The 26,200-nt window shown below is 32.3% G+C and overlaps 5 protein-coding genes across 5 annotated transcripts in view; 2 read left to right on the top strand and 3 right to left on the bottom strand.

Annotated features, from left to right (window-relative positions):
• The window catches only part of LOC119834886 (transmembrane GTPase Marf), a 13,695-nt gene extending 8,322 nt beyond the window's left edge, over positions 1-5,373 (bottom strand). Inside the window, exons 1-8 of the mRNA XM_038359405.1 lie at positions 5,236-5,373; positions 4,420-4,726; positions 3,205-3,331; positions 2,411-2,573; positions 1,878-2,108; positions 1,505-1,612; positions 686-836; positions 8-18 (exon numbers count right to left, since the gene is read on the bottom strand). Coding sequence (XP_038215333.1) covers positions 8-18; positions 686-836; positions 1,505-1,612; positions 1,878-2,108; positions 2,411-2,573; positions 3,205-3,331; positions 4,420-4,621 — 993 coding nt within the window. The 5' untranslated portion in view covers positions 4,622-4,726; positions 5,236-5,373. The remainder of the gene's footprint in view (positions 1-7; positions 19-685; positions 837-1,504; positions 1,613-1,877; positions 2,109-2,410; positions 2,574-3,204; positions 3,332-4,419; positions 4,727-5,235) is intronic.
• Positions 5,374-5,730: 357 nt separating this feature from the next.
• On the top strand, positions 5,731-9,425 carry LOC119835173 (B-cell CLL/lymphoma 7 protein family member A). Its single transcript, XM_038359849.1, has 3 exons — positions 5,731-5,973; positions 6,056-6,240; positions 6,662-9,425. Exons 1-3 carry the CDS (start codon positions 5,885-5,887, stop codon positions 6,787-6,789), a joined length of 402 nt encoding a protein of 133 aa, XP_038215777.1. The 5' UTR covers positions 5,731-5,884; the 3' UTR covers positions 6,790-9,425.
• Positions 9,426-10,800: 1,375 nt separating this feature from the next.
• LOC119835130 (sulfotransferase 1E1-like) lies at positions 10,801-15,351 on the top strand. Its single transcript, XM_038359787.1, has 8 exons — positions 10,801-10,906; positions 11,475-11,609; positions 12,189-12,288; positions 12,531-12,723; positions 13,409-13,532; positions 14,276-14,370; positions 14,443-14,626; positions 15,013-15,351. Exons 1-8 carry the CDS (start codon positions 10,831-10,833, stop codon positions 15,132-15,134), a joined length of 1,029 nt encoding a protein of 342 aa, XP_038215715.1. The 5' UTR covers positions 10,801-10,830; the 3' UTR covers positions 15,135-15,351.
• Positions 15,352-15,941: 590 nt separating this feature from the next.
• Positions 15,942-21,848, bottom strand: LOC119835167 (sulfotransferase 1C4-like). Its single transcript, XM_038359844.1, has 7 exons — positions 21,764-21,848; positions 20,937-21,071; positions 19,691-19,790; positions 18,933-19,252; positions 17,452-17,546; positions 16,525-16,708; positions 15,942-16,171 (listed from the first exon to the last, which is right to left on the bottom strand). The coding sequence occupies exons 1-7, from the start codon at positions 21,846-21,848 to the stop codon at positions 15,984-15,986; spliced, it is 1,107 nt and encodes a 368-aa protein (XP_038215772.1). The 3' UTR covers positions 15,942-15,983.
• A 1,443-nt stretch (positions 21,849-23,291) lies between these two features.
• The window catches only part of LOC119834885, a 14,913-nt gene continuing 12,004 nt past the window's right edge, over positions 23,292-26,200 (bottom strand). The window contains exons 11-14 of the mRNA XM_038359404.1: positions 26,168-26,198; positions 24,756-24,850; positions 23,958-24,141; positions 23,292-23,430 (exon numbers count right to left, since the gene is read on the bottom strand). Coding sequence (XP_038215332.1) covers positions 23,306-23,430; positions 23,958-24,141; positions 24,756-24,850; positions 26,168-26,198 — 435 coding nt within the window. The 3' untranslated portion in view covers positions 23,292-23,305. The remainder of the gene's footprint in view (positions 23,431-23,957; positions 24,142-24,755; positions 24,851-26,167; positions 26,199-26,200) is intronic.

Below are 26,200 nucleotides of genomic sequence, written 5' to 3'. Positions count from 1 at the left end.
CGTCCGCGAGGATCGGCGCTGTGGACGACAATATCACGCTGCTCATCATCATCACCCCACAAATGTTCCCACTGCTGGAACACGGGCCTTCCATGAGGGTTCAGACCAGAATCTACCACTCTGGTCAAGTGCGGGTCGGCAGATGTCGCATGTCGATGAACTTTTGATTCTCGGACATGCTGGTTTCGTGCTTAGATAAATTGAAAAATCAACTTATTTCCTGCACGCTCGCCTGGTCTCAAATCCCCGACTTGTCAATTTTAAGTCAAAGTTAATTACCACTGAGCCAACACTGCTTTCATTCATCCTGCATGATATTCATAGTAAGCCTCTTTATAAACAATTTCTGGTGAATTAAATTGTTTAACTGCTGACTGTACAATAATTTTACAAATGACACTTGAATCAGAAACATGTCATCTAGGAAACACAACAGGGATTTTTTTTCGAGTTATCCAATTTAGTGTCTATAAATAATGTCAAAGATGCTTTGTTAACTATATCAAGGTTTTCTCAAATTATTTAAACACATATTTTTTTTGAGAATGTACAACTTAAACATTATTTCATTCTTAACTACGCACGATTCCAATATAACTTAAACATTGTGACCCTAATAAATATCTATACTATAATATATATTTATTTCATTATAAATCGAATCGTCCCATCTCTATCGACTCACACGACACCGGCTTCTCCCGTTCGCGCATGCGCGTGAGCAGCGCCTCCTTGGCCGAGATGAAGAAGATGCGCTCCTCAGCCTCCTTGGGCGTGCACACGCGCAGCTCGCGCGACAGGAAGTCCACGCAGCGGTTTGCGTGCTGGCTGCGGACCTACGGAACCAAAAAAAATATGTAATCAAGCTTTTTTTTTTTGTATTTTATTTATCACACTATATCACACTAATATTATAAATGTGAAAGTTTCGTTTGTTTCTATGTTCGTCCGTCAATCACGATGAAACTACGTAACAGATTTTGATGAAAATTGGTATACATACAGGTATGAGCTGATTTGGTTGATAAGATACTTTTTATCCCAATTAAATGCTCTCTTGGGATAAAACAGGAATCTTGATATCCAGGCGGAGCCGGGACGAGCGTCTCGTTATAATATATATATTTTTTAAACAATAATACATTGACCGGTAGCTTGGAACATATATAACATACGATTTGAAGCTCTATGATAACTTAACGATAATCTAGATGGGACAGGATAAAAAAAATCGAGTTAAATACTGCCAACACCCGGATATTTTTATAACTAAGGTTTACTATAGAAGAAATGGAACAAAAATTTGAAGGGGAAAATGTTGAAAGTTAATTATTAGATTATCATACTCGAATCTCAGTGGCATGAAGATGTTTATTCATTGTAGTGAATGAAAAAGCAGTACGAATCCTATAGCAAAATACACATTAAAGAAAGAGTGTATATTACAACATATGTTATAATATTTAGGTATGGCATTTAAAATGATATAATTATGAATATTTACCTGATCTAAATATTCAGGTTCGGAGGCGGACGCGTCCCATCGATTGTTCAGTATAAAAATGTTCGGTTGTGATATCTTCGTTGATACTTTATGAAAGAAGTTCTTTTCCTGTGATTGTTAATAAATTAAGTAATTATTAGATCATCGTCAGGATATTGATAATTGGTGCAATATTCATTTAATTTTGCAATAATTAATTTTTTAATTTCAAACAAAAAATTATAAGATCACCTGCATCATGCTATGAACATAATCATTGAAATCATCCAAAAAAACTAATTTAAACATGATCCCACAAATTTTTCTTAAATATATTTGAATACCACACTTTAACTAGGGAAAAACTTTACAAAGATATATATTAAACACTCACAGTGACCATAAGCGTGGACTCAGCATTTGCCACCAGCACAAATACATCAGCATCCAGACAGTACTTATCTATCCACTCGTCCAGGTTCGGTGTGACATCCACTCCGGGGCTGTCCACCAGCACCACGTCGTCCCGGAGAAGGGCACATAGCTCTCGGGGCCAGTAGACGTGTACTAACGATGACTCTTTGAGACGGGTGGTGCAAAGGGCATGGCCAAGCTGACTGACTGACTGGAATGGTGGTATTTTAATAAAATTAATGGGAGTTTATAAATATTTAACAAAATTCGTAGTTATTATGATATAATAGTCTTTTCTTGCATTGTGCAGAGTTACACTTAAAATAGAAAGGAAATTTAAAAGTGTAGTTACATAAAAGTTTTAATTATGTGTGATGCCTTACACAGTAATGTTCAAAAATTCTAAACAACAATTTAATTTTCTGAGAAATATGGTTATGTATGTATTAAATTCCAACAAAAAAAACTTGATGTCGAAAATTACACCATTTCACTATGATAATATAAATCTACCTCAACATTAAGCTTCTCCTCCGAGCCTTCAGTCTTCATAAAAGCTTCATCTGTATCTGACCCTTCCACTTGGAGAAAGCAGTTGGTTGTATGTCCAATACCACTCGGCAGGATTTTATCGTGTAACATAGCGTTTATCACTGTGCTCTTACCATTGCTGGTCCTAATTATTACAAAAAAAATGTTAATTCATATTTTACAATTTTTTTATAGACGTAAGTGAATACCCTTGTCCCCTTTTGGAGTATGGGGCAGATACATCGTGCATCATGATTCTATGCACACATGTTAACTACTGTGCCAAAAAGGGATTCTGGTTATAGACATAAAGTCGCAACCTGTTTTAAAAAATTTTAAGGAGAAAATGTGAACAGCACTGGTCAAGAACAAATAATGATGCTCTCTCTTTCTATCTCTAAAATGTTTAATGTGGTGAAATTTAATTGTAACATGGATAATATATTTGGATGGATAACTTATTTGTGTTAGTATTTATGGTATAAATACTAACACAAATAAGTTAAGGTCATTATACATGGGCATTAAATAAACAGTAAACTTTATCAGTATGTTATCTAATTATTGTATCAGTGAAGGTATTGAGACATAACACACAGTCTTATCTTTTACTGCCCTGACCACCAAATTTTCCTTTACCTTATTGTAGTCAATCCGGGTGACCGAGACCAGAGGTGATTTGAAGTAACACCCAATAGACTTGTAATAATGTAATTCACGCTTTTTATCTGTATTTTCTAAGACATTTTTAAAACACACAGAAAAATCACATGTACCTTCCGAAAAAAGCAACTTTCATGTGATCACGCTTGAGTACTTCCCGTATCGCCTGCACTTTGCTGACGTAAGCTTCGACATTTGTAATATCTTGTGGTGTCGCAATGCCATTGTCCCCTGATACGGCTGAAAGTTTCAACATATTTTGATGATAAATTTGATGAATATAATATATGACACTAAACATAAGCATGTACATAGTTCAAGTTTGATGTTATTGCATTGTGATAAAGCCTTTAATAAAGAAAAAGTTTAACTATAAAATATTGGACTCCTTGTGTGGTACACAACACAGACAGAAATATTTCATGCCTCAGAGATATATTTCCTTTTATTTCAAATTCAATTTATTCTTCAATGTAAATGATAAGTTGAAAGAATAAATTATACTTGTGTAGAAATCTCCCTTTTTCACTTTTATCCATTAAATAACTGAGGTACTGTGTTTGGTACATCAGCCAAATATTAATAATATTAAAAAAAATACTGATCTGTTAACTTAATATAGAGCTCCATAAATATATAACAGAAAAATTTATTTAAGAATAAATTCACAACTTGTGTTTGAAATGACAAGTGTAAGAAAACACATTATTTACATACAACCAAATATACAACCTACATTAAGAGCTGGAATATTTGTTAAATCTTCAACCTTAACCTACACAGTTAATATCCAAATTCCCAAAGCTATTTGCATATTTAATTGAATACTATAGTAAGCATATGTATAGTTTTATTAAAATCTCTATAAGATATGAATCAATATTTTATTATATCAGATTATATAACAGATTCCATGTTGTTAATACTTGACTCACATCAATCAATAGCATACACTTGAAGCTGACCTCAAACAAATGACTGTATACCTATCACATAAGTATAACACATATAGCTCAGTACTCTGTTAGGACCAAATCAAATGAATAAATTATATTGTTTTTTTAGAGCAGTGCTCCATACCTTTTAGTCTTTCCTGTACTTTGAATGTAGCCCAGGTTCAGTTAAATGATCATGTATATTATAATATTAAGATACCAATATCAGATTAATTTTTATAGGTTTCCCCAAGGGATCAACATATCCATAAATTAAAATATGAAGCATGTAATATATTGTTTATGTTTATGACATTGATCCATCCATAGATTTTCTCTTAATTTTGTGTGTGATATAACAAATGTATATTATTTAAGTGCTACTTAACTCACCATGAATAAAAGTGACTGCGTCTTTGACATAATCATCAATTTCAATAAATATATCGTTTATCTTCTTCTTTGCTCTCACAAATATCTGCAGGGGAGAATCCACATTGGACACATTCACACGCATAGTTCCATTGTTCATAGCGACATTATGGGGCCCGTCGCCAGCCATCATAGATATTGAACGGTTAACATACGCAGCCATACGGGAAGGAAATAGTCACGGTTTTCGTTAGCTGTACCTTACGGTGGACAAGCCAATGTTATATTCAAATCACTCCTACAGATAACACATAACATGCAGGTACAACTGCAACAAATAAAAAGCGTGAATGTCTACTTCATAGTGGATAGCATATCTAGAACAAAAATATAATGCAGATATCCAGAGTGGTATCGGTACTGGTTTTTTTTGTGTGCATTTACTATCGTCACATATTCCAATTAAGGTTATGTTGGCAATATATAAATAAAAATAAACAAATAAAGCAGAAGTATGAAAAAAATTAACAAAATTTGCAAAATAGCAGACTAAAGCGGAACTTAGGCAATTAAACGTAACATCTAGAAAAGAGGCACCTTATCATCCCGTTGCATCATAGCCAACAACATTCATCACTGCAGTTCCAGCCGCGTGAAGGAATATATTAATTTATTAAAACTATTTATAAACTTTATTCATTTAAATATACAATTCGACGTAAAACATCTGACAGCCGATGGATCTAAGTCAAAATTTATCTGCGCTGAATTTCAGGATTTAATATATTTTTAGTATCACAATCTTTGAATACACAATAATAACACTAAATAACTTACCAGTTTTCTATAATGGCATTTTGTACGGATAACTTTATAAGTTAAAATTTATTTTTCGGCAGAAAGTAGAAAAATACCTGAAAAATTTTTCATATAAGATTTTTTTAAATGATTGGTTTTTGATTACACATACTGTAGATACTACAGAAATACGTTAGCGATACATTAAATCGAGGCACGTGATTGGTTGGAATTAATAATTTGAGTTAATTCAAAATTTTATCCAATTGCTATTGTGGATAATACGTAGACACTAGACGGAGAAACGGAATGAACGTTGGATCCATAGGCAATAAATAGAACTTACCATGTTCCAAAGCTATTATTATATTTAAAATAAAATGTAGCCTAATTGTATTATATTAAGAAACTAATAGAAGTTATATAATTTATTTTAACGTTAAAAATTCATTAATATCAGCAGCATTACTTCATTAAATTAAGTGAAAAATATTTTGTTTATGGTCGCGTCGGATTGACATATTTTGTAAAAAATGTGATTGTCAATTCGATAAATGGCGGATTTAGGCAAATGTATTGAACCGCGTATGTTATCATAATTTAATAAAAGTTCGGAAGTGAATTAAAACATTCATATTTAATTTATTGTAACAGTTTATAAATTACTCGACAACCTTAAATTTCCAATATGTCTCGGTCAGCGCGGGCGGACACAAGAAACAGAGTCAAAGATGATATCAAAAGAGTCATGCAAGCTGTTGAAAAAGTTCGCCATTGGTAATATTTATTTTCATAATTTTATAAATTGAACTTAACAAAAATTAAATTTTCATGGGTCTTGTATTCATTCAATTTTAAGGGAGAAAAAGTGGGTGACCATTGGTGAAACCACTATGAAGATATATAAATGGGTGCCGATATCCACGAATGAACAGAAGAAAAAGCATGCCGCTAAACGGGAAAATAAAGAAAATACCCTGACACCTAAGAAGATGCACGATTCCTCGAACTCAAACTTCGGAATGGCTGAGGATTCCAATACATGTGAGATAAACTGGCAACTTATGTTGTGTGATAACTTTTAAACGGTTTCGTATTTTTATTTCAAACATATATTATGCACAGCGAAAAGTATAGCAACAATCGCTTTATTATATTTCAATACTACTTTATGATAAAATACTCTCTAAGTCTTAATTCATTAAAAAATTTTTGGTTAATTATATACGTCTATGATTTTTTAGGTCATTAACATGTTGAGTAATATTTGCAATAACTATTATTTGGTTAGGTTTATATTTAAGTAATAGAAGATTATAACTAGATTTAACCATTTTTTATTACTATTGCATATGATCCTCTGTTAAGATTAAACAAAAAATATTTTTCTTCTATGTATGATTATATTTTGGACCATAATGTAATGTATTAAGTATTCATCCAAGCACTGTATCAATCATTCCAGGTTTCTCTACAGTAAGTGACTCACAAGGGCCAACTGACTTTGCTTCATCCCATATGAACTTCTCTGAGGACTCCAATTCACAAAGTAGTGGGACGACAACACCAGCGAAACGGTTAAAAACGGACTGAAAGCGCGGGCTCTAGTCTGCTTGGATTCAGTGATAATTTATTTTGAAGTGATTTAAGTGAGTGGGTGTTATGTTACTATAAAGTACAATGTTTATTATTTAAGATATTCTGTATAAGTTCATGTGTTCTATGGTTGTAACAATTTGGTGGTCAGGCAACATGCAACAAACATAAGCTGAATATGATTTAGGCATATTCTTTTTTTTGGATCTTATGTGAGTTTATTTAGTAATTATCTATATGTATGATAAAGAAATGAAAAACTGTGTCCATACATTAAAGATATTAAAAAATTATAATGGAAGGGAGTAAAAAAAATACTAAAAAGGGTTTGAGTAACATTATTTGACAAGATGCTGTGATCATACGATCAGACGCGATAAATGTATATACAATCTAGATAAACAAAAGATATGACTGATTTTAAATGTAAAATATAGCCATATATTTCATTTTAAATCAGTCATAAAGCAGTAAAAATTATACAAATTATAAAATGATGAATGTTTTTAAGGCATGTTTTAATTGAAACTAAAATTCTCATTTTACCTATTATTACATTATACTTTTGAAAGTACCACCAGTGGTTTGAGTTTTCACAATCAATTTTGTATCCAAAATGTACACAGTATGAAGTACTCGAAATATTCTTACTACCAACATGAAAATGTTTCAGGAAGTTTGTCAAATAGTTGTCACACAGGTTTACTTGTAATTTTATATGATTCACTCTAATAATTCACAGAAATTATTTGGCTATGCTTTGCCAAGAGATATTGTGCCTAGGTTATATGTAAAGCAGCAAGAGCTTTCAGATATGAATAAATAGGAACTGAGGAGTTACATATAATTACCAGTTGTGCTCTCCAGACACTTGGTATTAGTAGTTCATTTAAATATAAATGCAGCAAATATACATTATGACAAGTTAGGTTGTGGGTGAATGATAGTTTTGATGTGTTTGTGGAAAATTAATGTATGCAATGAACACATGTAAAGCTTTTCTGGTTAGATTTTCTTATTAGATTTATTTTGACTTTCTTATTTGTAGCATATGCTACAATTATATGAAGAAATTAGATAAAAGAAAGATCACAATTTATGTACATGGTGTTATGTGCTTGGTTAATTCAGCTGAATTATAGTAGAATTATAGTACTAAGAATTTATTTATGTGGAGGATAAATATCAGAGGTGTAATTGTGTTATTGTGACACTTCCATGTTCTATAGCCTCCATAGAATAATTGTTCTTTATTACATGAATTATAATTCTTGGAATTGTTTTGACTTAAAATTTTGCATTTAATAATTCATTTAAGATGCATGTGTCTTTTGATTTTATTTATAAATGCATGACAAGAAATGAAATGATACAGACAATTTTTATTATTTGTTGTCACTCTCAGGATAATGGTCTTCATTAGTATAGGTATGTGTTAAAAAAATTAAATATTGTGAATAATAAGACACAAATAATATTAAATTTAGGAAAATCTCGTCTAGTTATTGTGCATTTTCATTAATGTTAAGTAAAGATTTTTATGTTCGTGACAATGTTGTGATTTACCTACTTAACAAAGAATCCATACAAATATTAATGAATTATTGAATTATTATAGATTGAGTTTTTATTTGATTTTTTAATGAATTGTAAGAATTAATAAAAATTTAAAGCGCGCAATTTATTCAAAACAAGAAAACGAGATTTATGATCTATATTACCACAGTATAAATAAAAAGCATACAATGGTACAACATGCGTAGCATAGTAAAGGGCTAAAAAATCGCGGTTTTCAATAATAGAAAATAATATGCTAATGAAGAAAACGATACTTTAACCGCGCGAAAGCCCCTAAATAATGTCCCGAGCTGTTGCTGCGAGCTGCATGGCGTATGTAGCCGCGTTCCTCGCCCCTTGCCCCCCACACGATGACCTGTCAGACGACTTGGTTGACCGACTATATGGATTATTAGACTGAAATTATTGCTTGAATAATTTCTATATTATAGGCTGGTTATTGAAAAGTCAATGTAATGAATTTTAATGTAATTTCTAAATAAAATGTATTCTCCATCTCAAACATTTTTAATTAATTAAGTTGAATGTTTGTAAATATTTTTCTGAGAGCTATGTTTCATTTTACTTTCTTATTTAGAACAGTAATACCATATCTATATAATAACGTAACGTTGTGGTTATAAAGAAGTCATAGCTCTGAAAAACTGTTTTTGTAAATATAATACATAAAAAATGAAAAATGTAAGGTATCTTCCAAATATTTGGTCAATGTGAAAAATGCATTATCGTACCATATAGCTGGATCGCCAGTTAAAATACATTATTAAAAATATTCGTGTGAAATAGCATGTAATATATTTAACATCTAACCAGTTAGCACAATGCCAGATGGTATGTGACTTGATTTCTCAAGAATGGGCTTGCTTCAATGATTGGAAGATTGTTAATAAAGGCACAAACAAAAAGTAACAAACAGTTATTATATAATTTATAAATCCCTGTAAATTAAACATGTAATAAATAAGAAAACAGCATTTGTAAGTATTAATGTACCAGAAAAAAACCTACTCTGAATTGTAGTAAAGATATACTGAGATTATAAGATGGTTCTTGAGTGAAATTTGTTTCATTTTGTATTCCTACAGACAATATTCGATTATTTGGTTTGTCTCCTGCATCACAATATTATTATTTTTTTATTTAACCTTCATTAGTCATATATTTGAGTGTATTATTTTTAATCGACTTCGATAAAGGAGAAGTTTCGTTACTTGAATAAATACACTCGTTATATGTGTTTGTGGACAACTTAGTTTTTATAAATCAATGTTGATGATTGCTTTTGATTTAGAAAGTGTGGTCCTATCAAGAGAAAACCAGGATTTCATTCTGATATTTTTATTTATTTTTGACATGTAAAACATTTAATATAAAGAATTGATATCAACTTGACTTAAATTATTGTAAAAGCAGTAAAGTAAAGCGATACTAATTATCAGTTGATAATAAAATGTCTCAAACATTAAAATGTCCTCGCACTAGCAGCGTCAAATTAACAAAATTTCCCTGCAAGTTCAACATTGTTGATTAATAGTTAAAAAATTATTAGTATATAATACTCATTGTTATAAAGCATATAAAACTAACCTAACCCTTAAAGATTGTTTCTTCTATGATAAAACAGTTTTGATATTTGATTATTCTTCTAAAATTTGTTTAGCTATTTGCTGTTTATTTATTAGGTATCATATTTTCGCAGCTTATTAATTAATTCCACGAAATTTGTGACAAATTTTACTTCATTTAGGTAGTATTTTTAATGCGCCTGTCCTTTTCCGCGATAGAGGGCGCTCTCAAGTCTCAGCGCATAGTCGTTGTGTATCAGCAATTGTCAATACAACCTTGAAATTTTGAATAAATTGTTTTATTTATCAAACATAACTTGTTTTACATTGATATTTTAATATATTCATTGAATATAATACCGTTTACCCGTGGTCGGTGGTTGGTACATATTATATACCTAGTCTATAGTACTCGGTCATATACATATGCCATGGTAAAACAATATTAATTGAAATAGTTTCAGTAGTTCCTGAGATTTGCGCATTCACACAAACAAAGTCTTTAGCTTTATATTATTAACATATATGATATAAAGCCTTGTCGAAAAAGCGACAATATAAAAAAAACCGTTCTTCGAAATTCTCCTATTTTCATATTTTATTCTACTATCTTGCCATATTATTTGCTTGCTATATAACTATTTTACCATGGAATTATAAATAAAATATAATAATATTCGTTATCACTTTTACATTAACAATGATAACATATTTATTCGTAGTTACCAAAAACCACATAATTTATATTTAAAGTACCAAAGTACATGATTACGCTATAGGTAGTAATTTAGATTTTATATGAAACTTAACTGGCAGGTAATGAGGGCTATATAAAACTGTTTTCTTACGAAGTAATATCAGTTTAATACTTGTAGCAAGAGAATTAACTCTAAAAATGTCTACAGAAAGCAACCTTCCTGCAATCGAAGATGTTGATGAGAAAACTGTGCAAGAAATCCTCAGTTATACGCGTAAGTTTTTATTTTTATTTGTTTAAAATCTATCCCTTCGTGTTTCCAAAATATCTTAGTATTTTGGCATAATACTGAATTGTGCACCAGTAACATAATTTAAAACTTTATGTCACTTCTGTATAGTTGTAAGCGATTTTATTTTTAGCAATAAATTATTTCTCCCGGCCATCCCACTTCCCACCTCAGAAATCCAATTACTAATTAATCCTATTTGTATATATTATTTTACTATTATTTATATTATTTTAACCCGTTATATAAGTTATATTACTATATTTATGAAATTGAGAAAATCTATAAAGAGATCCTGAGCTTCTTACGGAGCGTTCTGAGGCAGCTTTTGTCTCTTTTATTTTGTGTAAGAGCGGGCAACCGAGTAGACGTTATTTACCTGGAAAACGATTACCACCTCCTCCAAAGACTCCTCTACTACGTTCAGGAGTAGAGGAGTCTGCGAAATCGACTGGGAAGGGTGAGGAAAACGAAGCGGGCTAATATAACCGTCAATGATATTTTTTTAATAGAGCAAAAAATAATGATTATTAAAAAAATTTGATTTGTTTAGAAAAAAAGAAACGCTACGTGTACGTGGGACCGAATCGGTACTTCTATCCCGACACATACAAAACATTCGGGCCACAGATCTATAATTTCAAAGTGCGACCGGATGACGTGTTCCTCTTATGTTATCCGAGAACAGGTGAAACTATAAATATTAATCTATTTAAGATGTACTTATCAAACAACCCAAAAAGTCCGCACGATAGAAGCCGCACGCTAGCACGAATTATACGAAAGTACACGAAAGTATGGCAAAAAAGCGTTGTCAATTGTTTTTTTCATAATAGAAGAAAAATTTTTTTCATAATATAATAGAAGAAAAACCATGAGGCGGGTTCGAGCCTGCGTCCTTCGCTTCGTAGCAACGACATACACCATTTAGCTACTCAAACTCAAACTCAAAAAGAGCAATCCATGAGTAGCGGATTTCTTTTACTCTTACCTATATTTTTTACTAGCTGCGCCCCGCGGTTTCACTCGCGTACGTCCGTATCCCGTAGGAATTTCGGGATAAAAAGTTGCCTATATGTTAGTCCAGTTGTCCAGCTGTCTACGTACCAAATTTCATTGCAATCGGTTCATTAGTTTTTGCGTGAAAGAGCAACAAACACACACAAATCCTTACTAATTTTCGTATTAATAATATTAGTTAGTATTTTTATAACTTTCGTAATAATTAAATCAATCCACTTATCTCAAATCTTAAGAAATATTACAGGCTCAACGTGGACTCAAGAGATGATATGGCTTCTGAATAATAACTTAGACTATGAAAAAGCTAAATCGGTGGACATGGATACTCGCTTCCCGCTTATAGAGTATGTACATAGTGTAGAGAATAAATAATAGCATAAATTATTCCTGACATATTTATCAATATTAAAATCAACGTTTCATTTGGTTTAAAACATTTTCTCTTCTTTCGATTCTTCATGGCAAAATAAAAATATATATATATATATATATATACGTGTAAAATACGTATATATATATATATTTGTGTAAAATGACAAAGTACGTGCATAATTTATACAAAAAATAATACTTTGTTTCTTCCCAGTTACTGCCTAATGTTAACACAAGAGACGGAGAAGGATATTCTCGATAAAATAGACGATGATGTGAAAAGAGAGTTTCTGAAAAGCATACTCGAGCCCGGGGTCAATAAACTGCAGAATGCACCCTCACCACGTTTCATAAAAAGTCACCTACCATTATCTCTGCTGCCGCCGAATCTTCTCGACACAACAAAGGTAGACTGTTCAATTAAAAGCATAACTATATAGCAATTTTTACAAAATTTTGATACAAATTATAACACTACGATTTTTATTTTTAACCCCCGACGCATGAAGAGGGGTGTTATAAGTTTGTTTTGGCATCTGGCAGGATGTCTGTCTGTGGCATCATAGCTTTTAAATGTATGGACCGATTTCGAAGCGTTTTTTTTTTTTTCATTTAAAGGCCAGCTTTCTACTTTAGTATGTTTGATGAAAGTTGGTCAATGATGGCGGCAGACGTATCAGGTTTAAATATCATTAATTATGGGTAACAAATAAAAGGGCATGACTAGTAAAATATCACTGTTTAATTTCAAATTTAAGTTGGCCGATATAACGAGGGTATTTTAAAATAAATTTGATTTATTACTATATCTTTAAATGACAATCCTTATCGTCTTATCGTCACGAAGACGATTCTATCGCAATGCCGTGTATTTTAAAATAGGTGCCTGTTTTTCGTTGTAATTTTATTTACTTTTGATCTTAGAAATTTAACGAGATCCAATTATGCTTATCATTTTCAAGAGATGCAATCCATCGTTAAAGTTTGTGAAAAACAAAACATTAATTAAGATCAATTGTTTTAAATTATCAACCAACTAAAAATGCATCCGTGGTATGATATTTATATTTTATATTTATTCTTTACTTGCAGGTTGTTTATTTAATAAGAGACCCACGAGATACGATTGTCTCATACTACAATATAGTAAAACTTAGCTATTTAAAACCTGGTGTAGAATTTCGTTTGTTTTGGAACTTTTTGCGCCGCGGCCTTGGTATGAAGTTATTGCAATTTTATTAATATTTATCATTAGAATTAAATCAATAAGGATTATTATATGGCAACAATAATTGACAATGCGTTGATACTGGATGGATAGATGGAAGAAAGTAGCTACTATGTACATTTACATTAATGTTATAAAGAGGAAATTTTGTATTAAAATTTTGTGTAAAATTTTGTATTTTTGTATGTTGTAACGTTTTCACGCTAAAACCACTGGAGCGATTACAAAAATTATTTTTCCATTAGAAAGCTGTCACTTCACTCAGTGATATAGGCTATAATATAGCCTACAGCCATATACACATATATGTACCACGGGCGAAGCCGGGCCGAACAGCTACTAGTAAATATAACTATTATAGCCGGTTTCACTTCATACTTGCTGATGGTGTCTCTTTGGGTTGACATTGCGCGCGAGCACCTAGTAAATAATCTAATTTATTATAATATTTATTTACGAGTATTAGAGTTTATACATTTAAAGCGTTAAAGATTTTATTGGATGTTGATTTCGATCTACAGGATGCTAATTACGTAATGATTACGTCACGTCGTTTAAGTAGGGACGGAATAAATTAATCACTTATTATAGACTTGGTATTACATGATACATAAAAACAACTATACTTAGATATATATAGACTTGGTATTCCATGGATCTCACAACTTTTTACAGTAGAACTGTTTTTATGGGATATATTTTTCTTACAATAACATAAAACACACTTTCAGTTACATGGTCACCAATATTTCCACACTTGAAGGAAGCTTGGGCGAAACGACATCATCCAAACATGTTGTTCATATATTACGAAGACTTATCCAGAGTATGTATACATTTAATTAATTGATTAATTTTTTTATCTTAGTATAGTTCTTAAAGATGGCAACTTCTTCAGGAACTCGCTGGTAGCCTAAAGCGTATGGCCGAATTCTACGGCAAGTCATACTCCGAGGAGCAAATCCAAGAACTTTGCGAGCATTTGAAATTCGATAATTTCAAACGGAACGACTCCGTGAACCAGAGCAAAGTGCTACGTGACTTAGGTATCATTGATGAAGAGAACGGCTTCATCAGAAAAGGTATGAAACTTTTCTCCAAGCCGAATTTCATCCATAGCGCGTGATCTCGAAGAAACTATTGGTTACTACATGGTTCACAACTTTGCTGCGGGCGCATCCCGGCTATTTCACATTTAGAAGATGTAACTTTTAGCTTTGGGCGCTTTATTGAATTTTGAATCCAGTAAGATTTTATAGAATGCAATTTGCAGGACTACCAATTTGTTTTAATAGCGTCAGATGACCTATGTAACTGTGTCTACCCTCTGGCTACCCGTTTCTTTTTGAATTCTAGTTGAATATAACACAGTTTCTTAGTTATATCTTTACTATCTAGATTCTAGATACTAAGATAAGTTTTTTATTGTTCGATCTAGATGTAAAGGATTACGTTTTATTTGTATTAGGTAAAGTTGGAGGCTGGCGCGATTATTTCACAGGGGAGATGGAAGAAGAAGTTGAAAGCTGGATGAAGGAAAACTTAGCGGATACAGATTTTAAGTTTCCTACATTCAATCCGAAGACATAACTTATAAAATCTTGCATTACTTTTTTATTTATTGTTCTCGATGATCAAGGGTTTATGTACAAAGAATTTCCTTTATTTGCAAATTCAATTAATCTCAACTGGACGGGTTTCAGATTTAATGTGTTTTTATGTAACATCTAAGAATATCTTGGATTAGATTGAAAACTCTAATAACATTGTTGTATAAGGATTTATCAAAATATAATATCTGCATCGGTAAATCACTTTTATTTAAAATAATATTAAAGAGAAGTTTGTCGATATTTATTTTAATTAATATCCACTTATTTTTCCCATTCCTTCTTTAATCCATTAATTTTTTAGATTCATGGCATTAATGTATTCCATGTATTTAGAGATTAAAACTTTTTAACGGATTTTAAACGCGATTTATTCATTATCTTATTAACCCGACGGTTCGAACACTTTACAGCGAGCGTGGTCACGTCGTTACAAAAGTTTTTAATTTCTAAATGTATAACACTCGCGTAAAATGAAACACAAGAAAATATTCCATGTACTTGAGTATATCAGTTAAATAGAGGGCACAGAAGTATACATAGGGATATAGCGCAAAAATACACTTCAATAAATATAACAACCTTATTTGACCTTAGATAATTATAATAATGATTATGAGCTCATTTTAATAAACAACTAAACTGTCTGCAAATGGTTAGAACTAAACAAAATTTAAATGAGACCACATGGGAAGCATCAGCTTTCAAATAGAAATCAATTCAAAAAAAAACAAGAATCATTAAAATCGGTTCTCTGAGAAAAAAGTTATCAGGTAACAAATACAAATCAAAACAGTCATATAGCACAGAATTGATATTTGAAGTTATTCTAGGTGCGTCCTTGCGGTGTTCGCATGTAGTCTACGTTAATCGAATTTTTTCTATCTTTCGTGGGGAAATCTGTCAGTTCCCATGAAGGATATCTCAGGTCAGTGTCGGCGAGGTTCTCTTTGAGCCATCTGTCAGCTTGTTCCACCATCTCATCGTCGAAGTAGTCTCTCCAACCGCCTACTTTACCTGAAAACGATTTACGTATCGATAAAAAGTATAAATTCATTCGTACTCAGTATCGCTTTTTCTTAGATTTTGCGCTTCACTTTGTTTGTTTTTGTTTCTATGATCTTGCAATTGTTTTTGTAATGAAATGATAAACAGACCAGATCATGTTTTGTCTTTACCTAGGAACATACAGCCGGCTTCAAAAAAGGAAGAGGTTATCAAATCGACTATATTCTTCTAAAATCAATGTTATCTAGTTTTAAGTTTGTGCGTTAATTAATATAATAACAGTGGCTTATTCTCTAACGTATTCCTTTCTCAAACTTGTTATTTCTAGTTTTAGGTATTTCGATCTGTATGTGATCTCTCACCTTTCCTCACGAACGGCGCTTCCCCTTCCACGGCGAGGTCGGCATTTTTCATGAGCACGTGATTGACGGACGTGTTATCCTTAAAGTTATTGAAATTAAGATGGTCTGCCAATTTCTCCACTTGCTCTTGTGTTATTTCTTTACCTAAAAAGTCGGATACTCGACGGATGACAGCCGGCAAGTCCTGAAATTTATGTTATTTCGTAAATACACCACCTAATGCGAAAATAACTCTGATTATTCTGTCAGTCTGTTCTTCACGCCTAAACCCGAACAAGAACATAGGATATTTGATCCCAGAAATCCCACGGGACTAGGGACACTACTTAGGGAAAGCTTCGCAATGTCTATTTTTTCCTTTGACTGCGCGGGAAACCGTGGGAAAAGAATTAGTTAATGATAAAATCATTTAATTTGCCATTCAACATCGGTAAATGCGATCCAACATCCACAAATAAGAATAGGAGCGAAACCGAATAAAGAAATTATGAAATATAGAAAATTATAGTGAAAACACCGTTAGAAGATTCTCAATAAGATTGATGTAATAAAACTCTATATGTCTGATGTCATTTTATGAAAATTTGTTCAAAAATATCAACATAATTTTTTGTTTGTATGCAATAGAACAAACTTGATCAATCTAATGCTTGCATGTCAGCTCATTCAATGTAAAATATTATTATTACGGAAACTTTGAAATTATCATGAGACAATCAAAACGCAAGGTACGACTCCTTACAACCCTGAATAATTCGCAATAAACAGATTTTCTACATATATCTACTGTGAAAAAATTCGTCCTGTCAAGTGTAGAAGAATTCAAAACAGATTTCTTTATGTACATCTAGCTAATTTATAACGAAGTTAATCATTACAAAAATCTTTCTTGCTTTCCGTTGCTATTTGTCTAAAATTTAAAATTACCTTAGATAATTCTTCATAAAATATAAACAAAAGATTCGGATGATGTCTCATATTCCATGCTTCTTTAACGTGTTCAAATATTGGTGAATAGTGATCTGCAAAGAAAAATAATGTATGATGGGGAAAACTGGCTATTAGAATTAAAATATTAAATAAATGTGAAGTAATAGGTACTAAATATTAATAATTAATTATATGTGAGCGTAAAAATAAATCGCTTTAAAATGGAAAGCCGTACTTTCCATTTTAAAGCGATTTCTATCAAACAACGTCAGCATTAATTAGCATTAAAGAAAATCTCGGTGCATATTTTTGAAATTGTCTCATTGAATCCTTTGAAGGTCAATGTAAAATAAATTATCAGATAAGATAACTCCAAAATGCTAATAAATTTACTGTGCAGTATTATTAATAATTTGCGTTATAATAAGATCTTATAAAACTGCTGATATGCAATGTTGCAGTTTTCGTGATAAGAAGCTTATTAAATTATATTTTTAAATTAGCACCTTTGATATTGACTAAAAAAGATACTAGACAATGACAGGTAAAATTAATTAGCATTTTACTAAATAAATATATATGTATGTCTCATAACAATTAAAATTAACTCTCATTCTCCATTAAAAACTATGAAAACGCCGATAGACAAATGGCTTATAATACATTTTACAAATATCATGCAACTCTAATCAAGAGCACAATATCTCATACAACTTATCCAATCAACACCATACTATGTTATACCTTTAAAGGAGCAATTCTTGTATATATATATATATATATACATATATATATATATATAATTGGAATCTCGGAATCGGCTCCAACGATTTTCATGAAATTTAGTATACAGGGGGTTTCGGGGGCGATAAATCGATCTAGCTAGAATTTTTTTTTTAGAAAATGTCATATTCGTGTTTTATTCGTGTTTTTTTTTCCTGACATCTATTGGTGAATAATAATACTATTTTGCTTCGTAGCTAGCTGGACAACTGAAATAACACATAGGCACTTTTTATACCGATATTCCTACGGGATACGAACTTACGCGGTTTCAACAGCGGGTCACAGCTAGTATACATTTATATTACATACATTTATACTACATACATTTATACTACATACATTTATACTATATACTATTATAAGATATTTTAATTTGGAAGTCGAGCACGCTTCGGCACGAATTGGTCCATCTCACACCGGGGAAGTACCACAACCCCACAGACTCAGCGTGAAATAATAGCATGCTATTGTGTTTCGTACGGTGAGTGGAGGAGCCCGAGACCCGTTTCCTTTTCCTCACCCTTCTCAGTCCATTCCTTCTTTCCAGTAATCAATCCTTTCCTTATCCCTCAACCATTAAAAGCGGGAAGCGCATTCGCAGAGGCATTATACCACTGCAAATGTTCATGGGCAGTTGTGATCCCTTACCATGATGATGATGATGATGATTAAATATTTTTAATTGCACTTACGTAAACCCTTAATAAAGTAGTTCCAATACGTCTTAAAGTCCTTCGGCGCGCCCTGTATCGCGTACGTTCTGCTCAAGTGGTAGAAGGAAACCGCCGAATCCCTTGGGTCCCGTGCCACGTACACCACCTTAGCCGTATCCAGCAGCCCTGGTGGGAGCAACGACAGAGGCAGGTGGCTCTTGATGAACCTTGGCGATTTCAAATTGGCCGCCTTCACTGCGCCCGGTTTCGCCGTATCCGCAACGTGGAATTTTCTTGGGTTTGCTATGCTGTCTTCTATCATCGGCTTTAGAAACACCGGGTGTATTATGACTGAAATCCTGGGAAGGTAATGTGATATTAATGGTATGCGACGGTAAGGTCAATGTAATGAATGTAAATCAAGCATAGTTAGATGTATAAATATGAATCTATGGTGTGTAATTATAGGATGAGAACTTGGCAAAATATTGTGGCTTTGGGGCTAGAAAGAGCTATGGTCCCAGCTATGGAGCTATGGTGAAAAAATAAGAAGATAATTACGATGCTGTCTGTCAAAGTCTAGCGATTATTTATATACTCAAGAGTACCAGGCGTACGTTGAATTCCTTAACATTCCTAAAATGTTCATAATGCCTCTTCCTCATAACCCCAAAAGGGAACACGGTCATAATATAATGTGCTGTGTGCACAGGCCAGATTATTTAATTGTTAGCTCATTAATATATGTATATACTTCGATTATATAATTATTAAATGTATATACCAAGAACACTTACTCCAGGAATGGAAATCTGAATGGTAACGGTGTTTCTTTGGCAGATTCAAAATCGAGATCATTTTTCACCAACCAGACCAGCTCCTGCGTCCATGTAGTGCCTGTTGGTACAAATATATGTCTTTTTTATACATCGGTCCTTCTATTTTTTCACATTATATTATTTGATGGATGGAAGGTAGTTAGTTTTCCATGGTTAACAAGATGATTTGTGCGTCCGCTATAGGGCTTGTCTCATTATATGTGTTTAAATTAAACATGCTTATATAGTATCGTAATAAAAACTTAACAGAACTAAAACGCTTATGAATGTGTTCTTCATTTAAATCCACTACTCGTCGTAAAGACAACGATACGACGATAAATCGGCTCGCAAATCATATGAAATTAAAGTACGCCGATGAAACTTAACTGTATAAAAACATCATTGCTTTGTTCTAAATTAAGGTAATAGTTATGTTTACTGGAAATAAATCAATAAGTAAAGCTTGTCGTATAATGATATAAGCACCCCTGCACAACAGTCGGAACAATACTTTCGTTACTGTTCAGTTACTTAGAGTTCAGTTATTTGATTACGTATCTGGTATGTACGCCAAATGAACTCAAGACTTTCTCGGTCAGCTGTACTCGTTAGGCAAGTTCAAACATCACAGCAACATAAGTACTTTAAATACAAACAATGGACACATTACATCTCACAGAGAGCATGAGAGTGTATTTATTAACGAGCGTATTATAGTATAGTATTGTTATCTGTGGTACCAAAGAAAATAGGCAGCTATATGGCAAGGTATGAGAGGTGGTTGCCACCTTAAGCTGGCGTTTTGTCTGGGCGAAAAATGGGCGTGTCATCGTGAGAAAGAGCGAAAATGATAAAGTTTGTAAATTCGAACTGATGACAACATATCACGTTTGTTTCACAATCATAAATCATGTAATATTTCCACCTTTAACCCTTTACATAATATTATGTTTTTTGCCGTGTTAAATTTAAATTTTATCTCATCTGATTTTTTTATATAAAATACTACATTGTGAAATGTAATGCGCCTATAATATTCGTGCCAACGTTGCTATAGTTATAAAACTTATATTATTTTGCGAACGTTCACAATGGTCAAAAAAAGTAATAAACAATATTTTTCACATATCCTAAATAGCTTCATAATTGTATACATTTATTAGGAATTGTATTTTCTGTAACATATACATTCGTGTTTTAGTTTATTTAAGTAATCACAAACCTGATCTAGGAAATGTAACAACGTACACGTCATCTGGCTTCACCGGGATATTGTAAATGTCTTCAGCTTCCTCCTTATATTTATGGGGGAAGAAATATTTCTTGGGACCAACTTGCACGAAGCCCGTCAGTTCTCCTGTGTAATTTGAAATATTTTTAGAACTAGCATTAATTATATGGCATAAAAAACCAATGTGTTCCTATGGTCTTAGACCACTTAAAATGTTTTAAAAGAGTTAAATGTTTTAAACTAGCTGACCCGACCTTTTTCAAACACAGTATTTTTTTTTATTGTGTGATAGGGCAGCGCTTGACTACCATCTCGCCTGCTGGTAAGCGTAGATGTAGTCTAAAATGGAGCGCGCTTCCCTAGAAGGTACCTGTTCACTCTACTTTTGAAGATCCCCAGATTTTATCCGTCAGGGATCACAGACTCAGGAAGCATTCCAGTCCCTTGCGGTTCGAATAAAAAAACTATTATGAATGCATTAAAACCAAAATTATCAAAATCGGCTCAGCCACTCTAGAGTTTTAGTAAGACTAACGAATAGCAATTGATTTTTATATATAAGAAGATAAAGAGAATATATTCCAACAATAAAATACTACATAAAAATCAACATGTAATTTACGCAGATATTGCTAAATTTCATAACCTATTCACTAAAGGTTTGTGAAAAAATGTAATTGAAGGTACGATTTAAAAGCCATTATTAAGTTTAAAAATCCCAACATTGTTACTAACTTATTTTTTTATTAAACACGCTTTGTACTAAAACAATGTGTTTATTTCACTGAAAATAATATTCAAAAGCCACATACATGTACCTGTATAATGCACCATAAGTTCCTTAGCCAGATTTTCTTCCACATCTTTAATTTCAAACGGGAACGGAATTCGCGACATTGTCATAACTTTCTAAGCTCTTATCGTTTGCGCTTCTTAATATATGCTTGTTATCAGCTCGGTATAAATAATATAAAACTGTAGGTAATCTCGCAAATAAAGGGGCAATATCCTCAAATATTTTGTACAATAATCAAATTGTTATCTTCGCAACGTAATCTTATAAACTTGAACCTTCCTTTTCTCAAAGGCAAATATTACGAATTTATTGTTTTTTTATGTATGTGTATCGTGTCATAACATAATGGAGGATTTTAAAAGGCGACCATGAAATTTTGCGTGAAATCAAACTAAAACAATGAAGATTCCCAAAAAATCGGTACACCGTTACTACTCGATTTCGATTCAAACACGACCATGTGAATCCCCCTGGCCGCAAAGCTGAAACATCCTTTGATCTTAGTGTACCATTTCCTAGTTTAGATATATAGTACAAGCTTTTCTAATTATGTTTGATAGATGACGTTTTGTGAAATATCCACGATATTTAATCTATTATTTATTGTTTTTTTTTTGTTTATAACATAAGACAATATTAAAACTCAAGCGTCTTCAGTGTCCAATGAAGCGATAACTTTTTAGGAATTGAATCCTTTGTGGAGAACTCCAAAAGATTTTCTATGTCCTCAACCCCAATTACGATTGTGTTAACAACTGTTAAGTTCGCTCAAAGTTATTTCCTGAAATTTTGAATAAAATGGGAAAATTCTATTCTTTTTTAATTTATAACATTTAAAAAAGGTTTGAAATATTATGCCTTTTTATAAAATTGCCACTTTAGAAAACGTGTTTGGTAGATTATTTTTATTATAATTTGATACCTACCTCTGACAAAAATTTAAAGTCTTCATCGTTCATAGCACCCCGGTCTTCAAATAAATGTCCTTAGGGAATAGACAACAGATACCTACCTAGAAGCTAGATAATAACATGGCTTACTCAAATCAACATTTATATGCTTTGTTAGATTACACGCTGTCACAGAATGCATAAGAAAAATAAAGACTCACAGCTCAGTCTCCGTAGGTGATAGCGTGATATCGATGACCTCCCATTTAATTTTTAGTTTCATAGCATTAATCTATTCCGTCTACTAAAATTAATAAGTTAAATACAAGGTATATACAATATGGTTTACGGAGAAATATACACCAAAACAATTATAAAAACTTTATTTGAAATAAATTATAATAATAAATAGTAGTTATTTTTAATAAACACTTAAACCACATTTAAATTGTCCGAACTAGACCAAATTTAAATGAGAGCACATGGGAGGCATCAGCTTTCAAATAATAAAAGAAAAACAGTCATAATGGATAGCAGAACAGAATGGATAGCTTTCTTTCTTGAAGTCGTTTAAAGACTTCTTTCTTAGATTTACAGATTTCTCTCGAAGATTCTAGTTTCGTCCTTGCGGTGTGCGCACACACATGTAGTCTACTACACTAATAGATTTTTTTCTACAAATCCGTCAGTTCCCACGCAGGATATCTCAGGTCAGTGTCGGCGAGGTTCTCTTTAAGCCATCTGTCAGCTTGTTCCACCATCTCATCGTCGAAGTGGTCTCTCCAACCGCCCACTTTACCTAAAAATGATAGTGATGATAGAATATTATTCATTCGTAGCCAACATATCTTTCTCTTAGTTTCTGAGCGTAATTGTAAATTGTTGCACATTATTATACAATTATCGATTCAGTAGATCCAAAGATGACCCCCTACAACGTCACAAACTTTGCCTCTCTACAGTATTGAATTAAAGCATAAACATAATTTATTGTAGAACATATTATAAATAGTTTAAAACATTATTATAAGTACAGTATTCTTCAGTTATACTCAGATGCAATTAACACATATAATTAATTTGAAATAAATAGAATAATAGATTAAGAAGGTACCACTTAATACAGAGTCCTTCTTTCCAGTCATCAATCCTTTCTCTATCCCTTAGCTATTAAAAGCGGACAGCGCATTTGCAGTGGTCTAAGTCTTTGTGAATGTTCATGGGCGGTGGTGATCGCTTACCATCCGGGGAATCACAAGTTTCCCGTTATAACATAAGAAGAAAACAAAAGAAAAACTAGTTTTTTCGATCTGTATAAGGTCTCACCTTTCCTTACGAATGGCGCCTCTCCATCGACGACGATGTCGGGATTTCCCAAATGCACGTTATTGACTGACGTGTTATCCTTAAAGTTACTGAAATTGAGATGGTGTGCCAATTTCATCACTTGCTCTTGTGACATTTCTTTACCTAAAAAGTCGGCTACTCGACGGATGACAGCCGGCAAGTCCTGAAATTTAAGTAATAAATACACTGTCTAATGCGATAGTAACAATAAATAGTATTAAGTAGTATTTGATCCCATGGAAATCCCGTGGGACCGGGGAAACTATTAGCGGAAAACTTTACATTGTTTATTCTTTGCTTGGACATCACGAGCGAAAAGCTACTTAATATTAAAATCATTTACTTTGCGATCCAACATGGCTTAATGCGATCCAACATTCACAAAAAAGTATCACGAATTTTGCATTTTCGCGGGTTACGTAAAGTTAATTACATGTTTTGGTTCGTCTTCAATTTTTACCTATTCAAAAAATATTGGCCAATCCAAAGAGTATTGGTCAATCGTCGAATCACCGTTAAAGAAATTGCTGAGGACCTAGGCATATCGATTGGCTCGTGCTATTCGATTTTAATCTATAATTTGGGCATGAGACGGGTCGTATACTGTAAAAAAATAGATCCTGTCAAGTGCGTCCTTTATCCTGTCAAGTGTCAGAAACAACATAGATTTATTTCTGTACTTCTTGCTAAATACTATAACGGTTATTCGTTTAGACATTAATCGTGCGATAAATGTATCTTGCTTTCCGTTGCTATTTATGTAAAACTTGAAATTACCTTAGATAATTCTTCATAAAATAAAAACAAAAGATTCGGATGATGTCTCATATTCCATGCTTCTTTTACGTGTTCAAATATTGGTGAATAGTTATCTGCAAAGAAAAATAATGTATGAAAAAACCACCCAAAGAAACTCCAGTGTTAGGTACAAACAAAATTAGCTAGTCATAAATATTTAGTCTAGTTGTAACCCGCGGTGCCAGTCGCGTGGTACCCGGTTAAAAAGTAGCCTATGTGCTAATCCAGAATATAATCTATATCTGTACCAAATTTCAGACTGTTATAACAAGCCGTTTTTGCGTGAAATAATTATAAATCCATCCATCTAATCCATAATTACAAACTTTCGCGTTTATAATATTAGTAGGATATGTACTATATTCATACTTTATTTGTATCTAGTAGGTAAGAACTTTATAAAATTACAAATAATATTTAATTATAACCTTTACAAAAATAATTCGAAATACCACATATGACATAATACTATACTAGGTAATACTAACTAATTAATTTATCTGAGAGCCGTAAAAATCAATTCGACTTCTTGTCTATGGCCTTCATTCGCATGGAGACGGATTCTGCGAATATCCAGTGATAATTAATGTATGAATCTGACAACTATTTCCACTTTAAAACGATTTCTATCGAACCACTCGCTTTAAAGAAAATCTCGGTGCATATTTTCAAAATTGTCTCATTTAATCATTTGAAGGTCAATGTAAAATATATAATCAGATAAGATAACTTTAAAATGCTAATAAATTTACCTTGCATTATTATTTATTAATTTGCGTATCAGAAAATAATATGATCTTATAAAACAGGTGAATTGTGATTATCGTGATAAGCAGCTTATTACATAATGTATGTAAATAACACACCTTTAATATTGATTAAAAATGATACTAGACAATGACAGGTAAAAATAATTAGAATTTTACTAAATTTAAAAATAATATAGACGTTTCATAATGAGTAATGAAAGTGTCCCTCTCATTCTCCATTAAAAACTTCAAAAGGACCGATAGACAAATCTTAACTGTAAGAATAGAGATCATATTATGCTTATAGGTCTAAAAAATGTGTCGTATTTAATTTGTTTATTACATTTCCCAAAACAGCATACACCTCTAATCAAATACACAACATTATCCAATCAACATCATAACAAACATTGCACTTATACTACACTAACATTTGCCCGCGGTTTCGCACGCTTTGAATTCGTAGTTTAATAGATGTATTATGCATATAAATCTTCCTCTTGAATCACTCTATCTATTCAAGAAAACTCCATCAAAATCCGTTCTGTAGTTTTGAAATCTATGCATATATACATATGGCAGACGCGAGAAGCGACTTTGCTTTATACTATGTATACATTAAATTTTTTTAATCGCACTTACGCAATCCCCTAATGAAGTAGTTCCAATATGTCT

The sequence above is a fragment of the Zerene cesonia genome, chromosome 20 (genome assembly GCF_012273895.1).
Source record: "Zerene cesonia ecotype Mississippi chromosome 20, Zerene_cesonia_1.1, whole genome shotgun sequence".
Lineage (NCBI taxonomy): Eukaryota > Metazoa > Arthropoda > Insecta > Lepidoptera > Pieridae > Zerene > Zerene cesonia.
The sequence above is the reverse complement of the archived record's forward strand: the minus strand, read 5'-3'. Positions and strand labels throughout refer to the sequence as shown.

Excerpts from the sequence above, each read along its gene's own strand:
- LOC119835173 (XM_038359849.1), top strand. The coding sequence starts at position 5,885 with ATGTCTCGGTCAGCGCGGGCGGACACAAGAAACAGAGTCAAAGATGAT. Across the intron at positions 5,974-6,055 it reads GTTGAAAAAGTTCGCCATTG|GGAGAAAAAGTGGGTGACCA; the intron begins GTAATATTTATT and ends TTCAATTTTAAG. Across the intron at positions 6,241-6,661 it reads GGCTGAGGATTCCAATACAT|GTTTCTCTACAGTAAGTGAC; the intron begins GTGAGATAAACT and ends CAATCATTCCAG.
- LOC119835130 (XM_038359787.1), top strand. The coding sequence starts at position 10,831 with ATGTCTACAGAAAGCAACCTTCCTGCAATCGAAGATGTTGATGAGAAA. Across the intron at positions 12,724-13,408 it reads ATCTTCTCGACACAACAAAG|GTTGTTTATTTAATAAGAGA; the intron begins GTAGACTGTTCA and ends CTTTACTTGCAG. Across the intron at positions 14,627-15,012 it reads GAACGGCTTCATCAGAAAAG|GTAAAGTTGGAGGCTGGCGC; the intron begins GTATGAAACTTT and ends TATTTGTATTAG.
- LOC119835167 (XM_038359844.1), bottom strand. The coding sequence starts at position 21,848 with ATGACAATGTCGCGAATTCCGTTCCCGTTTGAAATTAAAGATGTGGAA. Across the intron at positions 19,791-20,936 it reads TGTTACATTTCCTAGATCAG|GCACTACATGGACGCAGGAG; the intron begins GTTTGTGATTAC and ends TTGTACCAACAG. Across the intron at positions 19,253-19,690 it reads TTCAGATTTCCATTCCTGGA|GATTTCAGTCATAATACACC; the intron begins GTAAGTGTTCTT and ends TTACCTTCCCAG.